Raw genomic sequence first — 20,728 nt, forward strand, 5'->3', positions numbered from 1 at the left:
AGCGTGAATTTCAAAGGATGGCTGTGTTTGGTTCACGTCTTGTTTCAGGAAGTATGAATTAGGTAGGTTCATCTTTAAATGTGAACTGAAATTGCCCCTATCCCTAGCCTTTGAATATCATTTGATGGGGAATAGGGACGGGAGAGAAATTTAGTTCCATTTGCATTTTAAAGCCAAATCTATCAAATTCACTTTCCAAAACAATGTAAGAATCGAGAACTGAGGCATCCTTCAAAATCCCCACTTATCCAAATTTTGCAATGGAGTTCACCAGCCAAGCAATGTTTACAAAAATGCACATATTAGGGGAACATGTGCACAAAATGAATATACTGGTGAAACCAGCATACAAAATTGCATTATATTAGGATAAATTGCTTGCCAAAAATGTGTACATTAGTCAAAACGGCATACAAAAATATATTTATTAGGAGAAATTTGTACTAAAGAGCTGAAGATTTTTCATGATGGTTTTATAAAATCGCAAATTGCTATAGAAATGTGGAGAACTGAATTTAAGACTGGAAAAATTAGAAACGGAGAGAACCAAAACTGACAGATCATTACATGCCTAGTGGGGAACAACACCAGCAGAGGAATATTGTGCTCATATCCTGCTTGTCGGTTTCCCAGAGGCGTCTGATTGGACACTGTGGAAAACAGGATGTTTAGTATGAGCCAGCAGGGTTCTTCTTATTTATTTTTGTTGTGCTTTCTGTTGTTTGTTTGTACATGTTTTTGTGATTTTTTACTATGATATATTGTATTTTATCTTGTTTGTTCACCGCCCTGAGAGCTATTCTGCTAAGGGCGGTATATAAATTGAAATAATAAATAAATAAATTTATTTTTAATGGAAACAATATATAAGCATTACTTTTGTTTTAGATTGGTTTTTTCTTTAGACATTGGCTTTTTTTATTGTAACATTACAGATTTGGGTGGTCTGATCTTCTCCCTGTTTACTCAGAAGTAAACTCATTGATTTTCATGGTGCTTGCTACCAAACAAATATGCATAGTACTCTACAGCCTTATTGATAAGTGCAAAAAACCCCAACATCGCTTTTAAGGATTTCCCCCAGGATACAGTATTGAGTATTGCCTTGTTAGCACTGCAAATTTGAGTTAAAGCCTGCAATAGTCTGACATGTGAATTGCGTTGTGGGCAGATGGAAGAAGGAACATATTTTTTTGCAACCAATAAATGCCATTTCCAGGCAAATTATCTCAAGAACAAGTCTGAACTCTATGCAAGTTTAGAGTTAAATGGGGCATACTAATTGGTTTTGTAAACCGCCTAGGTTTCCCCCCCACAACTGAGCAGTATATGAATTCTGTTAAATAAATAAACGGTGCTATTAGAACAGCCCAATTCACATTAGGTCCCCCTCCACCCAATGTACTGCTTCTTACTTGCTCCTGTCTCATTCTGCCCCTTTATTCCATGGTTTTTTAGACTACTTTTTATGACAACTTCCTTACTTGCATTATTCTTTCACTGTAGATTTCCATGTGAAACTGCTGCATGCTATTATTACTATTACTGGTGGGAGTGGCTTTGATTTGGGGAGAAATGTGGTGGTAGCCATGGGTACTTTGCAGCCCTTTCTGGGGGTACAGCTTCTTCTTTCCCTCTTACGCGAGTTAACTTGAGTGATCCCTCAAGAGGAAAAATATGGCTTTTTTTTTTTTGGACTGCCTTCAAGTCGATCCCGACTTATGGCTACCCTGTGAATAGGGTTTTCTAGATCCCCAGAAATGGCTGGGGGTGAACCTTGGGGTCATTGCTGGCGGGGGTGGTGGGAATCCAGCCATTTCTAGGGATCCCTCTTCTTTCTCCCTATGCAAGTTGAGGGATCACTCCAGTAACTTGCATTACCTGTCTGCAAAATTGTGCATGTGTGTATCTGAGTTTTTAAAAACTGACTTTGTAAAGCACCACCCACTTCCCACGTTGCTTGATAAAGATGAGACATATGTGTGATTAGAGCCTTCCACTTTCTCACCCATCCCTAATTATTACACTTTGCAGTGGCATGTAGCACAGAATGGCATTAAAAACACAGGAGGAATCATACAGTGTTGTATTCCTGGGTGCTCCTTGAGCGGCAATTATATTTGCAAAAAGTATCAGTACAATGATCTTAAGTGTGGAATGCATCTAGAACTTTGGTGCAGAAATCCAGGGCCCCACTCAGCAGAGCGAGCAGGAGGCCCCCAAATGCAATGAGGGCTTACCACATTTTGAAGCAAGTGAAATAATACATTATTACCATCTGAAGGGGGAGGTCTGTAATTACATCTAGTGTCTAAAATGAGCTGATTGCATAACTAGACTTACTTCCAAGTAATGGTACACAGAACCACAGCCTTAAGGGCTCAATTTTATACAGAACTAGGGATGCCTAAACTCAATGGGCATGCTTAATTCTACATAGAATCAGGCTGCATGAAGAGTCATAATGACCCAAGAGGATTAACATTCCTTACCGGCCTCCATTGCACTGCAGAGGTAGAAGCAATTTACCTTGAGCTAAAGACCTCCGTGGCGCAGAGTGGTAAGCAGCGGTAACACAGGTGAATCTCTGCTCACGGCCGGAGTTTGATTTCAATGGAAGGAGGAAGTCGAATCTCCAGGAAAAGGGGCCGAGGTCCACTCAGCCTTCCATCCATCCGTGGTCGGTAAAATGAGTACCCGGCATATGCTGGGGGGTAAAGAAAGGCCGGGGAAGGAACTGGCAATCCCACCCCATATATACGGTCTGCCTAGTAAACGTCGCAAGACGTCACCCTAAGAGTCGGAAACAACTCGCACTATAAGTGGATAACTGACGAAACTCTTAAAATGGTTAAAGACAGAGGAAAAGCAAAAGGAGACAGAAACACGATGAGAACCCTAAATGCAATAATACAGAGAGTAGTACATAGGGACAAAGAGAATTATTACAATAGTTATTGTATAGAAATAGGACAACAAAAAAGGTAGAACAATAGCCCTATTCCAAAAGATTAACAATATTAAAGGGAAATTTAAACCAAGGGTAGGGATGTTGAATAATCAACAGGGGAACACACTGACTGACTGAGAGAAAATAAAAGGAACATGGAAGCAATACACTGAAGAACTATATAAAAGAGATGTAAGGATGACAGATTCATTCATGGAGGAACCGTATGATGAAGAACCACAAATTTTAGAAAGTGAGGTGAAAGCTGCTCTTAAAATACTTGGAAGAAACAAATCACCAGGAACAGATGGTATACTGCACGTTACTGAGATTGAATCTGTCCAAATTTTGACAAAAAATTGTCAACAAATATGGAAAAGAAAACAATGGCCCACAGACTGGAAGCGTTCACTATACATCCCAATTCCAAAGAAAGGGGACCCCAGGGAATGCAGTAATTATCGAATTGTTACCTTAATATCCCATGCAAGTAAAGTAATGCTCAAGATTCTACAACAAAGGCTCTTACCATATATGGAGCGAGAAATGCCAGATATCCAAGATGGATTTAGAAAGGGAAGAGGTACAAGAGATCATATCGCAGACATACATTGGATAATGGAATGGACCAAGGAATTTCAGAAGAAAATCACCCTGTACTTTATAGATTACAGCAAAGCCATTGATTGCATAGATCATGAAAAATTATGGAATGCTTTAAAAGAAATGGGCGTGCCACAGCATCTGATTGTCCTGATGCGCAACCTATACTCTGGACAAGAGGCTACTGTAAGGACAGAATATGGAAACACCAATTGGTTCCCAATCAGAAAGGGTGTGAGACAGGGGTGTATTTTATCACCGTATTTGTTTAATCTATATGTAGAACATATCATATGGAATACAGGATTGGACCAAGATGAAGCAGGTGTGAAAACTGGAGGGAGAAATATCAATAATTTAAGATATACAGACAATACCATGCTACTAGCAGAAACCAGTAAAGATTTGAAATGAATGCTGATGAAAGTTAAAGAGGAAAGCACAAAAGCAGGACTACAGCTGAATGTCAAGAAGATTAAAGTAACGTCAACAGAAGATTTATGTAACTTTAAAGCTGATAATGAGGACATTGAACTTGTCAAGGATTATCAATGCCTTGCCACAGTCATTAACCAAAATGGAGACAATAATCAAGAAATTAGAAGAAGGCTGGGATTGGGGAGGGCAGCTATGAGAGAACTAGAAAAGGTCCTCAAATGCAAAGATGTATATCACTGAACACTAAAGTCAGGATTATTCAGACCATGGTATTCCCAATCTCTATGTATGGATGTGAAAGTTGGACAGTAAAAAAAGTGGACAAGAGAAAAATCAACTCATTTAAAATGTGGTGTTTGAGGAGAGCTTTGTGCATACCATGGACTGTGAAAAAGACAAATAATTGGGTGTTAGAACAAATTAAACCAAAACTATCACTAGAAGCTAAAATAATGAAACTGAGGTTATGATACTTTGAACACATAATGAGAGGACATGATTCCCTAATGCTGGGAAAAACAGAAGGGAGTAGAAAACGAGGAAGGCCAAACAAGAAATGGAGTGATTCCATAAAGGAAGCCACCGACCTGAACTTACAAGATCTGAACAGGGTGGTTTATAGCAGATGCTATTGGAGGTCGCTGATTCATAGGGTCGCCATAAATTGTAATCGACTTGAAGGCACATAACAAAAATATTTGTGGGAGAAATTACAGCTGTCATCTGATTAAAGACATCTTAGACTGCAGTTACACACACTAAGAAGTAAGCCCCACTGAACACAATAGAATTTATTTTGATTAAACAGTGCAGGAACCTTATATTATTATAAAATAATCGATGACACTCCCTCCCCTTAAGGATGAGTAAGTAAAATTATCTTGGCTATATTGTTAATAGGGATGGAAAGTTCTGTCAGTTTCAGTTCTTTCCCTTTCTCATTTTTCCAATCTTAAATTCAGCCCTTCACATTTCTGCAGCAATTTCCAATTTTTTTGAAAAAAAATCCCATGAAATTTCTCCAGCACTTTAGTGTGAATTTCTCCTAACAAACAATTTTTTGTCAGCAGTTGTGACTAATGTACACATTTTTGCCTGCAATTTCTCATCATATAATGCATTTTTTTGTTATCTTCACTCATACATTCAATTTTATGCACACTTTGCCCCTAACACATGTTTGTAAACATTGTTTGGTTGGCGAACTGCATTGTACAATTCAAGCAAGTGTGAATTCCGAAGGATGGCTGTGTTTTGGTTCTCATATTGTTTCAGAAAGTGCAAATTTGATAGATTCGGCTTGAAATGTGAACTGGTTTGAATTTCTCACCCATCCCTAATTATTACACAGATATTATAATAATTACATTAATAATAAAAATAAACATTAATAATGGTATTGATAATATGATGATAAAAATAATAACAAATGAGATGAACAAAAATATTTTGGTCCCCATAAGACCAGACGTAAGGAGAAAGCCTGCATCCTGACGACGATTCTGATGCTTGATTCCGCCCACCCCCTGAAGTTTACAAAATCATTCTGCGGAATGTTTGCACATTTTAGCGCAGAGTCCCGGCAGCCTCCTTTCTAATCAGCGAGAGAGAGAAGACGAGAGCGGCCTCTCTCCCAGCTCCCATTCTACGCGCATGGGCAGAAGCGGTAGGAAACGTCGACCGTCTCAGGATGCGGACAAACAACGGTCGAAGTTTGCCTCTCTGAGGGCGCATGCGCTTCAAAGGCCGGCTTGATGCCAGGGCGCATGCGTAGAGGCTGGAAGATGAAGGTGGCGGTGGCTGGTTGCTGCCATGGTGCTCTTGACAAGATGTACGAGACCATCCAGTTGCTCGAACAGCGCCACGGGCAGGCGCTGCCGGATTTGCTCCTCTGCGCCGGAGACTTCCAGGCCGTCCGTAACGCAGGAGACCTTCGCTGCATGGCGGTGCCCGCTAAATATCGCTGCTTGGGAGGCTTCGCGCGGTGAGTGGCCCATAGAAGCTTCAGTTGCAGTTCCGCAATTGAACCCGTTTTGAATGCTGGGGAGGAGCGAGCGTGCTAAGTAATAGAGTACCTCTGAGCGCGTGCAGAGTGCAAGCTCGCTTGCTAGGAGTCAGCAAGGTTTTTATTTATTTGGCGTATAGGGATGTGTGCGTATAGGGATAGTTACTTAAGGCATACACATGAGTTTGTGTTGCGCATACTACAGAAGACTAGTATTGTGACTTTCAGGTAGACTTTGAGCCCGGTACTATGCCTTTTGGGGGCTGGAGCAACTCCCCCAGGAGGAAAGTTTACGGTGTAAAGCAGTAAGGGGAAACTGGTGGCCTGGCAGATGTTTTCTTTTGTTTTAATTTATTATTACACTTATATCCCACCTTTCATCTAAGGAGCTCAAGGTGTTGTACATGTTTTCTCCTTACCCTCACAACAACCCTGTGAGGTAGGTTAGGCTGAGAGATAGTGACTGGCCCAAGGTCACCCAGTGAGTTTCAAACCTGAGTGAGGATTTGAACCCTGGTCTTCCGGGTCCTAGTATGATCCTCAAACCAGTACACCACACTGGCTTGTCTCCTATCATCCCTGACCATAGGCCAGGCTGGCCGAGGGAGGGTCCCCACCTTTGTTGTAAAGGGTTATCTGGTTTAGAAAAAAATGAGTAAGGGGGAATGTGATAGAGTTGTATAGACATGTTGGGGGGGAGAAAAGTCTTTCCCTCTTGTAATACTAAAACCGCAGGGTCATCCAATGAAGCTGAAGGGTGGGAGATTCAGGACAGAAAAAAGGAAGTATTTCTTCACATGGCACAAAATTAAACTTGATTTCTCTGCCACAAGATGTGAGCTAACTTTGATAGCTTTAAAGGGGGATTTTAAAAAATGATGAATAGCTATTGTAAGCCATCTCAAGAACTTTGGTTAGTAGGAAGTGTATAAATACTCCTAATAAATAGGAGTGGTTCACCACCAGCAGGGTGGTTCATGTGTTTTTGGCCAAGTTCAAGGTTCTGGTTTTGGTGTACAAAGCCCTGTGCAGCTTGGGACCAGAATACCTGAAAAATCGTCTTCCCCCATACATACCCAGTCCATCACTGCGTTTTGCGGGTGAGGGCCCCCTGCAGATACCATCTTATCAGGAGGTCCTTTCTGCACAACATAGGAAGTGAACCTTTAGTGTTGCAGCACCTACCCTTTGGAATTCCCTCCCCTTAAATATTAGACAGGCACCATCTCTGTTATCTTTTCGGCTCCTGCTGAAGACCTTCCTCTTTCAACAAGCCTTTTAGGTAGAGAACTTATCCCAGTGTACGTCTGTTTTGGAGTTACTTTTTAAGATGTTTTTAAAGCTGTTTTTTAAAAAAAGATGTTTTTTAAAGATGCTTTGTTTTAATATGTTTTTAAAGATTTTTTAAAAATATGTTTCAAAGTCTTTTGTTTAACATGTTTTTAATGTTTTTGTTTGCCGCTCTGGGCTCCTTCTAGGAGGAAGGGCAGGATATAAATCTAATAAATAAATAAATAATAAATGATGACTTTGGCTCTCATACTGTGCTACCTCACTTGGTTTAATATATAAACCCTAAACATTTTCAGAGGCATTCCCTTTTCCACTATGAATTTTTGTGCTTGAAGGTTACATTGAAACACTGATAGTATGAAATGCTGCTGGAAAAGAAAACAGCTGGGAACTGATATGTAGATAGAATTTTTAAATTTGGTGGTTAGGTTATGCAACAATGTATTGTTCCCCACGCCTCCTGGCCTCTTTTATTATACAGCCACAAGAGTGGCTGTATACTATAGCCAGCATGGATTTTTTGAAATATGACTTTCCCCCTCCCCCATGTCATGACCTCCACCCCATGGGTGCCAGGTACATGCCTTGGACCCAATTCCCCACCCTGGGTAATTGATCCGGAACCCAATTTCCCCCTTGCCAAGGCAGCGCAAACCAACACCAACCTTGCCAGGTAGAACCTTGCCACCACCCCTCCAACTGGTTCTCACTCTGAGTTAGAGGAAACCCAGAGCCCAGACATAGGTAAACCAAGGATTCCTAAAGACAAGAGTCAAACAGGCACTCCTTGTCCAGAAGCCTCTGGTAAAGCCAAAACACACTCTTGGTAGTTTGTGGTCAGTGGTCAAGGTGCTGGATTCAGAACCAAACTGTTCTCGCTCAATGAACACACAAAGGTAAATAAGAAGTATCTTTATTAATAAAATATAAGTGCACAATTAATAGCAGCAAACAATTCCTCAAAACCCACATCCAACCAGGGATTTAGGTAAGACATACAAGGGAGATCAGACACAACCAAAAAATAACGAGACTAACTGACCTATTCTACTTACTTGAAGAGGTGGTAGTTGTAAATCTCATCTCTCCTCAGAGAGACATAAGTAGGGTAGTGAAGGCAGTGGAACCCCACTCAGGTAACCACCCATCTAGATGGAACCCAGGGTCTCTCCTTCCCCCCTCCTCCGCTTCCCCCCTCCTCCGCTTCCCCCCTCCTCCGCTTCCCCCTATTCCAACTATCCAATGGGTTTGTTAGTGCTTGGCTTCCTCTGAGCAGGAAAGATGAAGATGTTGGATCCGTAATACCTGTGACTAACAACCTGGGCTTTTAACTCTATTCTAGGTATTATTCTGGAGAGAAGAAGGCTCCTGTCCTGACCATCTTTATTGGGGGCAACCATGAAGCCTCCAATCATCTGCAAGAGCTACCATATGGCGGATGGGTGGCACCAAACATCTACTATCTTGGTATTAATATTTCACTTCCTGTTTTGATACCTTAGAACACTTGATACACATGCATAGAGTTGAGGATTTAGATTCAAGCTCAGTGTTATAGTGGGAATCCATTTTTTCCTTCAAAAATTAAGCATAGCATAGTCTTGCTTTCAGATCATGTTGCTGGCCTGAACAGTTTTCATTGTAAGCTTTTATAGCTTGTGCTGTTGTTCTGAAACGTTTTCAGTGTAGTAACAGCAAAGGATCTGGGTCCAGTTGTGTTGCATATGCTTTTTTCTGACCTTCTGTGACCCCTATGGGGAACTGCTGATCATTGAACATATGGCCAAAACCACACTCTTATCACTATGCACTTTACAAAATGCATAATTCTTCTCTGATGAGGAGGTTCTTTGCCAGGATATGGGGGTGAAGTGGGGATATGGAAAGCATTCTTAAGGTTAAGTAACAATTGTCCCTGGGCAGGCCCCTCCATGGAGACTTCACTTGCCCAATATGGTGTGCTCCTACTCTCCCTCTCTCTGCGCCTCCAAAGGCCAACAGAAGTAAGAGATGGTAGAGTTCATGCTGCACGTGCATTCCAACTATATATTGTGTTGGGCAGCCCTGAGCTAAGGAGCTTAGGCTTCTCTTTCTAGCCCTCTGAATGTTATTAGACTATATAACTTACATCATTCCTGGCTGTTGCCGTGTGGCTGGGCCTGATGTGAGCTGGAGTCCACCAACATCTGGAGGGGCACTTGTTCCCCATCCTTGCCTTGGAGGCCAGAAGAAGGAACATCCAAACCATTCCCAATCTGTTTTGTCCTGTTTTGGGCAATGCTAAGCTAAGCATGCTTTTTCATTTAAAGCCATTGCCATTTAAAGCTGTTTAACACCATTTATGGGGCTAGACACCCTCAAGAGGCTAACACTGAGCAACAAAGCCATACTTTACTTTATGCTAGTGATGAAGGGGAAGAAGGGAATGGAGCTGGAGGGGGGAAGGGGCATTGAGCAGCTGTAATGATTACTTTTCAAGCCTGAAGGAATGTGTGATACTAACATGGGATGTCGCAGTAAAAAAATCAATGTAGCTGAGATCAGGTAACAGCTGAGTTGGATGGTTTGTGATTGTGGTTAAAGGAGGAGAGCTGGCGAATGGCTACCAGGGAATGATAGACAGCCTCTGAATGAGATGGATGCTTTGGTGGTAAATGTATGTACTGATGGTAGTTTTCACAGACTCTATTGAAGTTCTTATGCTGTTCCATGTGCTTTCTTCCTATTTCAGGTTATGCTGGAGTAGTAAAATACCGTGGGGTGAGAATTGGTGGACTGTCTGGCATCTTCAAATCTCATGATTATAGAAAGGGTATGTCTAGGATGGTGCAATGTGGCAGACTTGTGCTTTAAATCTGGATTTATTTTGCCTGTTGTGCTCCTTGCACTAAAGTGGGTTGCCTGTGGTGCTTAGGCAATTCTGAGGCCATGGTTACTAAATCAGGATCTGAAACCATGGTTTGACCTTGGTGTGTTTGAGCTAGCCAGAGTTAAAATAAACCACAGTGTTCTGAGTTCAGATGTAATGGTGAACTGCATCTTATTCAAAACTGAGAGTAGGCATTTTTGATCTTCATGCTTGCTTGATGGAGTGGAAAATGGAATGGGTGAGCTGAAGACTCATCACAGTGTGTTCTTTTAATGGGAAACCCTAGTTTATTGGTACATCAGAACTGGGCCTGAGTATCCCTGCAATGCAGCAGTGCTGAAGAGAACCAATGTGGTGGAATGGATTAAGTATTTTGCTTGCACATGGGAAACCCATTAATAAATCTTCACTTGACTGAAAAACTTAGCTAGGAGGCCTGGAGCAAATTATTTCTTGCCATAGTCTACCTCAAAGAGTTGTTGTGAGGCCAAAATGTTACTCTGACTTTTCTGAGGCAAGCATAAGATACAAATAGAAGAAATACGGATATGAATGTCCGTCTAGTTTTTTCTGCATCTTTCTGAGGACATTTTCTACTGGTTTTCTGTTTCATCACTTCACAATCAACAAAGGGCCTCTGTTCAGATCCGTGTTCATCAAAGTACTGAGTTTTCACTGGATAATGGAAAGAACTTGCCTCTCAGAGTTGTTGTCAGAATAAAGTTGTGTGGTCTTTACTCCATTGATGTTGCTAAAGCCAGATATCTATTGAATGAAATGGGAAGAGTTTTCATTCCTTGCTATGCTTATTAATTTGTATTAATAAATATAAATTATAATAACATAATATTCTATTAGTTATAATATAAATTTATATTAATATTATAATTTAATATAACTTTATATAAATATTAATATTATATTTATAATATATTTTTAGCAAGCCTCTTGTTGCAAGCGATATCAAGGTGGGGTACAATACATTCAATTTAAGAACAATAACATCTATCAATACAATAGAATGAGGGCAAATGAAGTATATAAATAAAGCAGATATCAAAACTAGCATGGCTACATCCTATGACACAGATGACCAATGACCAAATGCCTGAGTGAATGAACATCCTTTCAGGTTGCATCAACAGATGGCACCAACTGTACCACTGAGTAGAGAGCATTCCACAACTGAAGCATTACTGCGCAGAAGGTCTTCTCCTAGGTCACTACATAAGAGATTCGTTATAGTGGTGGGACGCCAAACAGTACCTCACCTGAAGATCTTAAAGCATGAGCAAGCTATTAAAGGGGGAGACACTCCTTGAAGGTTTTAGATCTCGGGTTGTATAGGGCTTTATTAGTCATCACTAGATCCTTGAATCTGTATTGGTAGCATTCTTGTGATGTCTCTCAGAGCATTGTGATCTCTCAGAACAGGTTGAATATACCATCTCTTCCACAATCCTGATCTTTCAGGAGATCAGAGCCAATTAGCAAGTCTTCATCATTGTCAGTGTTTCAGTTAAATGTTTTCTTAATTTGTTTCAGGTCATTTTGAGTATCCACCTTACAACCAACAAACTATAAGAAGTGTCTACCATGTAAGAAACATTGAAGTCTTCAAGCTCAAGCAGGTTAGTGTATATCCAGTTCCATGTCAACCTGCTCATACATCAAGATCTTCTTCATATGCCCCACTCTGAGTACCCCTCACCACCATCTGAGATAAAGTGGGTGGCGCTATGAGGTAGAGGGCTTTCTTAGTGGCAGAATCCCAGCTGTGAAATGATCTCCCCAGAGAGGTTTGTGTGGCACCTCCCTTGTTAATCTTTCTGCCAACGAGCTTTCTGGCACCATCCTTTTAATTTTTTGCACCTTTTAATAACCTTTGAAAAGTCTTAATTCCCTTTTTAAAATTGGTTTTATGCTGTTCCTACTTACAGCGCCTCTAGTTACATCGCTGGGTATAGGGATGAGAGTTCATCCCTGTTGCATTAAAGCTGCAGAAACACCAGGAAGTCTCACTGGCTCCCAGTGAATTGACTGATGTATTTAAAATATTTATATCCTGACTTTCCAAAGTATTTAAAATGGCTAACAAAAGTAAACACAAAAGCAAAACTAAAAGACAATACTTAGAAGAACAAGTATCTTCATTATATATTTTGTCATTTGCTGAAAATTCACCTCTTTGACAGTTAAGATTTGTGTGACTTTTGTGGGACCATCTCATAATTTACATTCTTTAGTTTGTTTTAAAAGCTTACGGCCATATTACCCTAAACACGCCTGATCTCATCTGATCTCGGAAGCTAAGCAGGGTCAGGCCTAATACTTGGATGGGAGACTGTGTGGGAATACTGGGTGCCGTAGGCTTAGAGGAAGGCAATGGTAAATCACCTCTGAATACCTCTTACCATGAAAACCCTATGAATATATCGAAAAAGATTCATAGCGTCGCCATAAGTTGTAATCAACTTGAAGGCATTTAACAACAAAGTTTGTTTTAAATTGTTTTATTGGATTTTAATATACAATTATATGGTTATCACCCACTCTGGGTCTTTGTGGTGAAGAGTAAGTAAGAAATCTCTGAAATAAATAAATAAAGTCCGTCAACCGAAGTTTGTGAAAATGATCAAATGCCAAAGACCTTACCAACACTCTTTGGGAAGGGAATTCTAGAATTTGGGTGCAGTCACTGAAAAGTCTTCCTTTCTCTGGCTAGATGTTACTTCTGATACATCTGGAGATCATACAGGGTTGCCAGCTTGTAATATGTGGCTAGTGGCCACAAGCCAGTGCTGGGCCCAGGGTGAGGGGGCTTGCTTTGTAACTACTGATCTTATTTAGGATAGTCAGATTTAATATTTTTGCCTCTTTGCTAAATATTTATTAACGCCATTTATTATTATTCCTCTGTTTGCAACAGCGGCAGTTGCGTCTCATTTGTGTTGCTTTCATTTTTCGTTTAACAGCTAGAGCAGCCTATGGATGTATTTATATCCCATGACTGGCCAAGAAGTATATATCATTATGGAAACAAGAAACTGCTGCTTAAGAAGAAATCCTTTTTCCGCCAAGAAGTGGAGAACAACACTTTGGGAAGCCCTGCTGCTTCAGAGCTTCTAGAGCACTTGAAACCAACCTACTGGTTCTCGGCACACTTGCACGTTAAGTTTGCTGCTTTAATGCAGCACGAGGTAAAGAAGTGGAGTGTTTTGTTTCCATCTATTGAGGTTTATGTGTGCAATTATGCTTTTGTTAGTTTGTTTGCATTTTTTTTAAATGAAGGCTGGAGCACCAGAGAGGATTTAGTGGAGGAAAATTGATGCATGCTAGTATTTTCAAAATGAATTCTATTTTCAAGCTAACAAACAGAATTAGATTGTACCTTGTACCCAGTGTTGTGTGGGAATTCTAAGAAACCAAAAGATAGTGTAGTTTTTTGAAATCACTGGTTAAAATCAGTGCAAAAAAAAGAGGAGGGTTTGCCTTTTTGTCATTTATTGAAGTTAAGACAATTGGTCAACTACATCAATATTTACCTCTGTTTGTTTAATAAATAGCCCATAGTGAATTCTTCTTGAAATCATAGAGGTGGACAAAACTGGAGAGCACACCATGTAATGATATCCTTTGCACACTTCTTTGCGCTGTTAAGATTTCTGGAAAAGTGAAAGTGAAATGAGTGATAAAGAGTTCTTAGAAAGACAAGGAAACCTCTGGTGCTTTTGGAAGGGAGCATATCTCTGTGCAGAGTATATGGAAGATAGCTGGCTATCTGTGAATTCATGCTTTCCTAGTTTGATCCCTGGCATCTCTGGTCAGGGGATCAGGTATCATGAGATGGGAAAGACTTGCACCTAAGACCACAGAGAGCTGCTGCAGTCCGAGCAAATAGTACTGGGTTAGATGGACCAATGGCCTGACTTGGAAAAGGCAGCTTCATATGTTTATATATATAAATCAAATCAGTCTTTGTTGCATAGCAAAAAAATATTGCAATTTCCAGTTATGTTTTTATCTTTGCTCTCTAGGCCAATGACAGTGGGCAGCAGCCCAAGGCAACAAAATTTCTGGCCTTGGATAAATGTCTGCCACACAGAGACTTCCTACAGGTGAGGTAATTTGGTGTTTTTTGTTTGGTATAGGTATCCGGTGTAAGGTACAATGGTGTTTAGATTCTTCTGGAAAAGGGAAAAGGTGGTCAGTCAACCACTTGTGTGTGTGAGAGAGAGAGAAAGATTGAGAGTTTAATTCCTGATGTGGTCTAATAAATCTTTTAGAGCGGGGTGAAGAACCTTAGGCCCAGTGGCCAGATGTGGCCCTCCAGGCCTCTCTATTTGGCCCTTGGAATTCTCCCAGACCACACCCTCACTAGCCTCCTTGAGTGCTTCTGACTGGCTGAGATGTGTCCTTGAACTGTAATAATGCCTCTTGGAGGATGAAGAGGGATGTGTGAGAAAGAGAAGGTGTGCAGATGAACATCTGACACTGTGTGGCCGACGGTACAAAGGTAAGAGTCACATCCATTGCTCTGCCACTTTCCCCCTGGTGCCATGCCCCACTGACATGCAGCCCCCAGAAGGTGGCCCATGAGGACTGTGGTCCTTGGGCTGAAAAATGTTCCCCACCCCATTTTACAGCTGAGCTTCAGATGTAGTGTATCGTGGTCCTTCCACAGGGAGGGCAGGGCCTGTAGCAAGATCAAATGCCAGTTATATCTGTGGTGACAGTGCCTTATATTCACAGCTAAGTCTTCTCTGTTAGAGAGGGCAAAAAGGTCTTCCTAATTTCCCATTGCTTTCTAAGATTGTAGAGATCGAGCATGACCCCAGTGCACCCGACTGCCTTGAATATGACCCTGAATGGATTGCTGTTCTCAAAGCAACTGATGATCTTGTTAACGTGTCTCCAAATTCCTGGAATATGCCTGAAAACAATGGACTCCATGCAAAGTACGTAGAGTTGGCTTGTATATTTTTATGTATGTTATATTCATTTGCCATTGTTTGACCCCTTATGCCCCCTCCAGCGTCTCACTAACACAACGAAGCAGGAACAATACGGTCAGTTTAAAAACAAACAAAGGCTGCAATCGTAACCCTACTCAACTGGGAGTAAGCCCCATTGAATTCAGAAGGACTTCCTTTGGAGTAGTTATTGATTGTGCTGTAAATTACTAAAAATGGCAGCAGTATAAGCAGAACCTTGGAGAGAGGCACCACAAAAGGCACACCTAAACAAAACATTTTAACAATCCTTCTGAAGGCTAGGGTCAGGAAGGGGCAAAACGAGACTCTAGGGGGCACAGGGGAGAGATCCAGAACCTGGGTGCCACCAGTAAGAAGAGCCTGTCCTGTCTACTCGCCAAGCACACTTGAGGCAGTGATGGGACACAGAGCAGGGCCTTCCCAGAAGAACTTTGCTGGGCACAGTCTTATGGGAACAGGCAGTCCTTCTGCTGTCTGGGACCCAAATAGCGTAGGGCATCCTTCTCCAACCAAGTGCTCTTCAGATGTTGTCAGACTACATCTCCCTTCATCCCTGACCATTGGCCATGTTGGCCAGAGTCTATGGGAATTGTAGTCTAAACTCTTCGGAAGGCATCAAGTTGGGGAAGACGTGGGACTTTAAAGGCAACAACTAGCATTTTGGATTGGGCTTGGGAAACAACAGATTAAGTAACAATACAGTGCAGATTAAATAACACTGGAATTGTGTGCTCCAAATAGCAGGTCACTGTCAACAGCCTGGCAACATCATTCGGAAGCAGTGCTTCTAAATGGGCTTCAAGGCCGTCCCTCATAGGGTGTGCTGCAGTAGGCCAACTCTGAGGTCATCAAAGAAGGATTGGCTCTTTTAATTCTTGCCATGTGTCCTCATGGCCAGAATTTGTACTGGGCAAAGAAGGGGCACATATCTTGCTGGCATTCTAGTATCCGATCATGCAGTGTAATTTGGCACCAAATCTCATTTTCCACCAGATCTCTGAATATCTGTCCCATTTTCTCTTTCAAAAACTTTCAGCTGGCATGGATGGGAGAGATATTAGTCACATCCACACCATACATTTAAAGCACTCTTAGCCCACTTTAATAGCCGTGGCTTCTTCCCAAAAAATCTGTAGTTTGCTAAGGGAGCTGGGAATTGTAGCTCTATGAGAGGTATCCTAACTACTCTCAACTCCCTTAGCAAATCGCAACCTTTACACCTAAATCACAAAAGAAAAGTTGAGAAGAGCCCTGTTGGATCAAAGGTTTTTCTAGTTCAGCATGTGGTTTTCCACAGTGGCCAACCACATGCCTCTGGGAAGCCCACAAGCAGGACGTGAGTGCAACAGCACTCTCCTGCTCATGGTCCCCAGTAATTGGTATTCCGAGGCGTATTGCCTATGAACTTGAAGACAGCATATAGTCATCTTACCCACTAATAGACCTTACCCTCCATGAATTTGCCTAATCCCCTTTTAAAGCCGTTGCAGCTAATGGCCGTTACCACCTCTGGACTTCCATACATTAGTTAATACTCTGTGTGAAGAAGCTCTTCCTTTCATCTGTCCTCAGGTAAAAAGGTGCAGGTAGGTGGGTAGTCTTAATTTGAACCTCCCTGTGTTTGGCTTCTTGTAGATGGGACTACAGTGTTACGGAAGAAGACATCAAGCAGGTTTTGGAGGAGGCGAACCATGACCTCCAGGTTCCACATAACTTCAGCGCTACGGTTCCTTGTTATAACTCAAGCCAATCCCAGCCACGTACAGAACCCATTCATCAGATCAGTCCCCAGACAACAGAGTTCTGTGCCCGGTTTGGCCTCGTGGACATTAATGGTAGAATCCAGCAATTGAGAGAGGACATGCTGGGGCAAAGAGATGAGGAGGAAGAGGAGGAGATAGACAGTACTGGATCAGCAGAGGAACCCAGTGACTACAACACAGACATTTCTGGTTTGTCGTCATCTATCAACCCTGATGAAATAATACTGGATGAAGACAGTGGTGATGAAGAGCCAGACAGCTGCTCAGTGGACCCGTCACCCGACCATCCATCTAATGTCTCTACAATGTTTTCTGACTTCAGGATCATGCCAGATTCTATGACTGTGTCGCCAAATGATACTGTGGATGTTGCTAGAGATGAACTGGAGAAATCAAGTGACGGAAACCCCACAGAAGAACTCAGCCCCAGTGAGAAGCCCTTGAAGCGGATAAGTGACACAAGTGAAGAAGGAAAGGGTGGCCCCAAGAGAATTAAAAGGCGGAACCAGGCTATCTATGCTTCCAAAGATGAAGAGGAAGTGGAATGAGAACCCCCCCTTTGACATCATAGGCAGGATCTTGTATTGCTATTTCTATATAACCTTTGGTGGTTTGGGGGAATTTTGCAATCTGACCCAGTTTTGATATTTTAATTACAACAAGCCTTATTTTTTTAATAGTACTTTTCATATTGGATCAAATATTTTTATTGGGGGGACAAATAATTGCTTTGGTAGAAAACACTTTGAGATTCAGAAGCTAATGCAAAGCCTGCTGTGTTCTTTTATGGAGGCTTTCCAGACAAAGAGATACTTGTTTACTTTTTAACTGGGTTGGGAAAGGATATTTTTGAATAAGATAGAGAAGAATAAAAGAGATTAAACTTCTTTACTACTTAAGGTCCCCCACTCACCCATCCACAGCAGTTCGATCCAGATCTGAGGATGGGGAACATTTGGCCCTCTGGATGTTGTTGGGACTACAACTCCCATCGTCCCTGACCATTGGACATGCTGGCTGGGGCTGATGGGAGTTGGAGTCCAACAATACCCGGAAGGCTCATCCCTGGTGTATGCCGTCTTAACCTCAGAAACTAATAGGCTGTCTCGTGTACAAAATTCCATCTGTCAACCATGTTGAGGGTGTGTTTGAAATAATACCGCATGAAATTGGGAAAGCAAATTCATCTCATGATGAGTTGAGCATGTCAGAAAGGAAACTGAAGCTTGGAATTTCTTTTAATGCCATGATTCTCCAGCATGGCCTGTGTGTCTGTAAATAAATTCTTTTGCACTGCCCTAGTGTTCTGTTCTGCTGTGTGAAAGGAATAATGACGTCTTTGCATTTATGTGCCCAGATATGTAACATTGATTTAAGTCTTACATAGTGAACCATTTCAGACAATCATAGTTTGTCTAATGCAGTTGAGATATACCATAGCCTTTTGCTTGGACATGAAGCCCCTTTTCCCCAAGCTACGATTAAACCAGGGAGTCTCTCATCATAGTTCTGCATTTTGCCTGAGTGAGCCAGGAAACTATGTTACCAGTTTTGGAACTAGCCATGACAGTAAGCCAGAGTTTGAAATCCTGGCCTGTTGCAAAGCTGTTAACCATAATGTCCCTGGGGAGAACATTTTATGCATGCCAAAAACAGAGAACTTTGTTCTCCAGATGCAGAAGTTAATCAAATAGCTGTCATCTTAATGACAGGTTCCAGAGGGGTAGCAATCTATTGCAACAAAGATAACCTAGTGTCTTGTGCCACTTTAAAGGGTTTATTGTGGAAGTTTTGTATGCTGGAGTCTACTTTGTCATCTGCGGGATGTATTATATCTGAATCCATTAGATTTAAAAAACAGCAACAATAACTGGCTACAGGAAGCAGCTCCTTTAAATTGCAATAATTTTTTTGTACACCAAAAACTGCCCCTCCTCATTTTATAGACTCTGCCAAGTACATATGTGAGTAGAAGGCCATCAAATGCAAGAGGAACAACATGCAAAAACATTTATGCATAGTTCAAATGAATATAGATCAAGGGTCACCAATCTTTTTGGACCAGGAAGCACATTTTTGAATTTTGGAAGAGTGCTGAGAGTGCCAATCACAACATGTCTTTCCTGGGGGGCATAGTATATCACAACATGGCTTCCCTGCAGGGCATGACATAACACAAAATTAGGGGCATTTGTAGCTGGTTCCCTCCCCCACCCCCTGACAATTTCAGGTTTACCTTAGGAAGTCAGCTATGTCCTGCTAGTCCTGATTGTGGAGATACAGCTGTTAAAGGCATAACCCTGTTTTCCCCAGTGCCAATCCTAAACCAAAACCAAAGCTGCCATCCTGTACCCACTTCCTGGCTTAAGCCCCATTATATACAAAGAAACTTTGGAAGTAGACATGTAGACCATTGTACTATAAGTTAACTATACAGTGAATGAGTGCCTGGACATCAGTTTCTGCAGAGCAGCAGACATGCCTAAACCTCTTTGCAAAGTTTTAACATTTCATTTGCTATTGGGGGAGAGGATTCTTTAACATCCACCTGCACTTAACTGTATAGGAGTATTTGCAGAAAATGACTTCTTGGGAGTATCTGAACTTAGACAAATCCAGCACAGGAAAGATGCATCCTGGTTGCTATATAAAAAGGAAGTGTAAACTACAGAGATCCCAAGCACTATTAGAAAATAAAGCAAGCAGGAAAAGTACACAAAAAGGGGGAGGGGGAAACAGTAGCTCTTTAGGACTCCAGGAATTCCTGTTGCCTGTTGTCCAAACAACGCTTTTAGCAATCAAAACTCTGACTTCACTCATTGAAAACACATAAGGTGGGCTTAGCCAGTCTGGCTTATATGACAGCAATTACTTAGAAGGGTAACTGTACATTTTGCTTCATAGCTTTCTAGGAGGACTAGAGGCTTACTTTAAAAAAATAGCAGTGTAGAGTCTGGGGCCCCTTCTTTATTTATTGAATTGGATTGCAACCCTAGTTTTTTCCTTTTGCTTACAGAAATGGCGTTTGGTTTTTTATGTATAATTTATTAAGATTTTCACATTATTACAATAAAACAGTATAGTCCCTTATTCCCTCCCCTCCCAGCTCCCCTACCTCCTTGTGTCATCATGCCTTCCCCTTTTCCCCCTTTGGGTTACAACATTTTAGTTTCTGATGTTCATTTGTTTCTGAGGTCCCTTCATGGGCACACCAATGAAAGCCTTTGTGGGCATCATGGTGGCACCTCCTGATAGAGTTGGTACATACACAGTGACTATTCACAACAGCAGTACCTGGCAATAACAAAGTCATCCTACCATTGCTCTGTGAATTAACACCTGTAGGTTGTGTTACTTTATTTTTTATCTCGGTGCTCTTTCCCTCTGAACTCCAATTAAGCAGACCTTACGGTTTTAAAGATAGAGTGTCCATGTAGTTCCAATGGTGGCTTCTCTCCATGAATGTTAGATTGTTCTGGGATTTCATTGCCAAGTTTTAAGGCAACAGTAAGAGCACCAAAAGGGACTTGCAGGAAAGATTCATGTCAGTGTCAGTAGTGGCATATGTCTCCATCTTTCAAAGAGAGAGCATAGCTTAATAGCAGAGCATTTATGCTGCATGTTGAAGGCACCAGGTTCAGTTCCTGGTATGAAATAGCAGGTGATTTGTGGTATCTCCTTCTGCTGAAAGTATCAGATTTGCCTGAGACCCATTGCATTTATCTCTTTCAAACTCATAGAATTGTTGGTGAGATAAGCTGGTAAGATTAGAAACCCCAAGGTCTCTGCGCACACTGACCTCGGGGGACTGAG

The 20,728-nt window shown here is 41.5% G+C and overlaps 1 protein-coding gene and 1 pseudogene across 1 annotated transcript; both read left to right on the forward strand.

The window, feature by feature from the left end:
- Positions 1–5,608: 5,608 nt before the first annotated feature.
- On the forward strand, positions 5,609–18,212 carry DBR1 (debranching RNA lariats 1). The gene is made up of 8 exons (XM_061596403.1): positions 5,609–5,975; positions 8,632–8,756; positions 10,021–10,101; positions 11,704–11,789; positions 13,134–13,358; positions 14,196–14,276; positions 14,971–15,116; positions 16,788–18,212. The coding sequence occupies exons 1-8, from the start codon at positions 5,746–5,748 to the stop codon at positions 17,461–17,463; spliced, it is 1,650 nt and encodes a 549-aa protein (XP_061452387.1). The 5' UTR covers positions 5,609–5,745; the 3' UTR covers positions 17,464–18,212.
- LOC133371075 (5S ribosomal RNA) lies at positions 12,417–12,531 on the forward strand (annotated as a pseudogene).
- Positions 18,213–20,728: the final 2,516 nt, after the last annotated feature.

The sequence above is a fragment of the Rhineura floridana genome, chromosome 15, assembly GCF_030035675.1.
Source record: "Rhineura floridana isolate rRhiFlo1 chromosome 15, rRhiFlo1.hap2, whole genome shotgun sequence".
Lineage (NCBI taxonomy): Eukaryota > Metazoa > Chordata > Lepidosauria > Squamata > Rhineuridae > Rhineura > Rhineura floridana.

Coding starts and splice junctions, on each gene's coding strand:
- DBR1 (XM_061596403.1), top strand. CDS start 5,746: ATGCCAGGGCGCATGCGTAGAGGCTGGAAGATGAAGGTGGCGGTGGCT. Junction 11,790..13,133: donor AAGTCTTCAAGCTCAAGCAG/GTTAGTGTATAT, acceptor TTCGTTTAACAG/CTAGAGCAGCCTATGGATGT. Junction 15,117..16,787: donor AACAATGGACTCCATGCAAA/GTACGTAGAGTT, acceptor GGCTTCTTGTAG/ATGGGACTACAGTGTTACGG.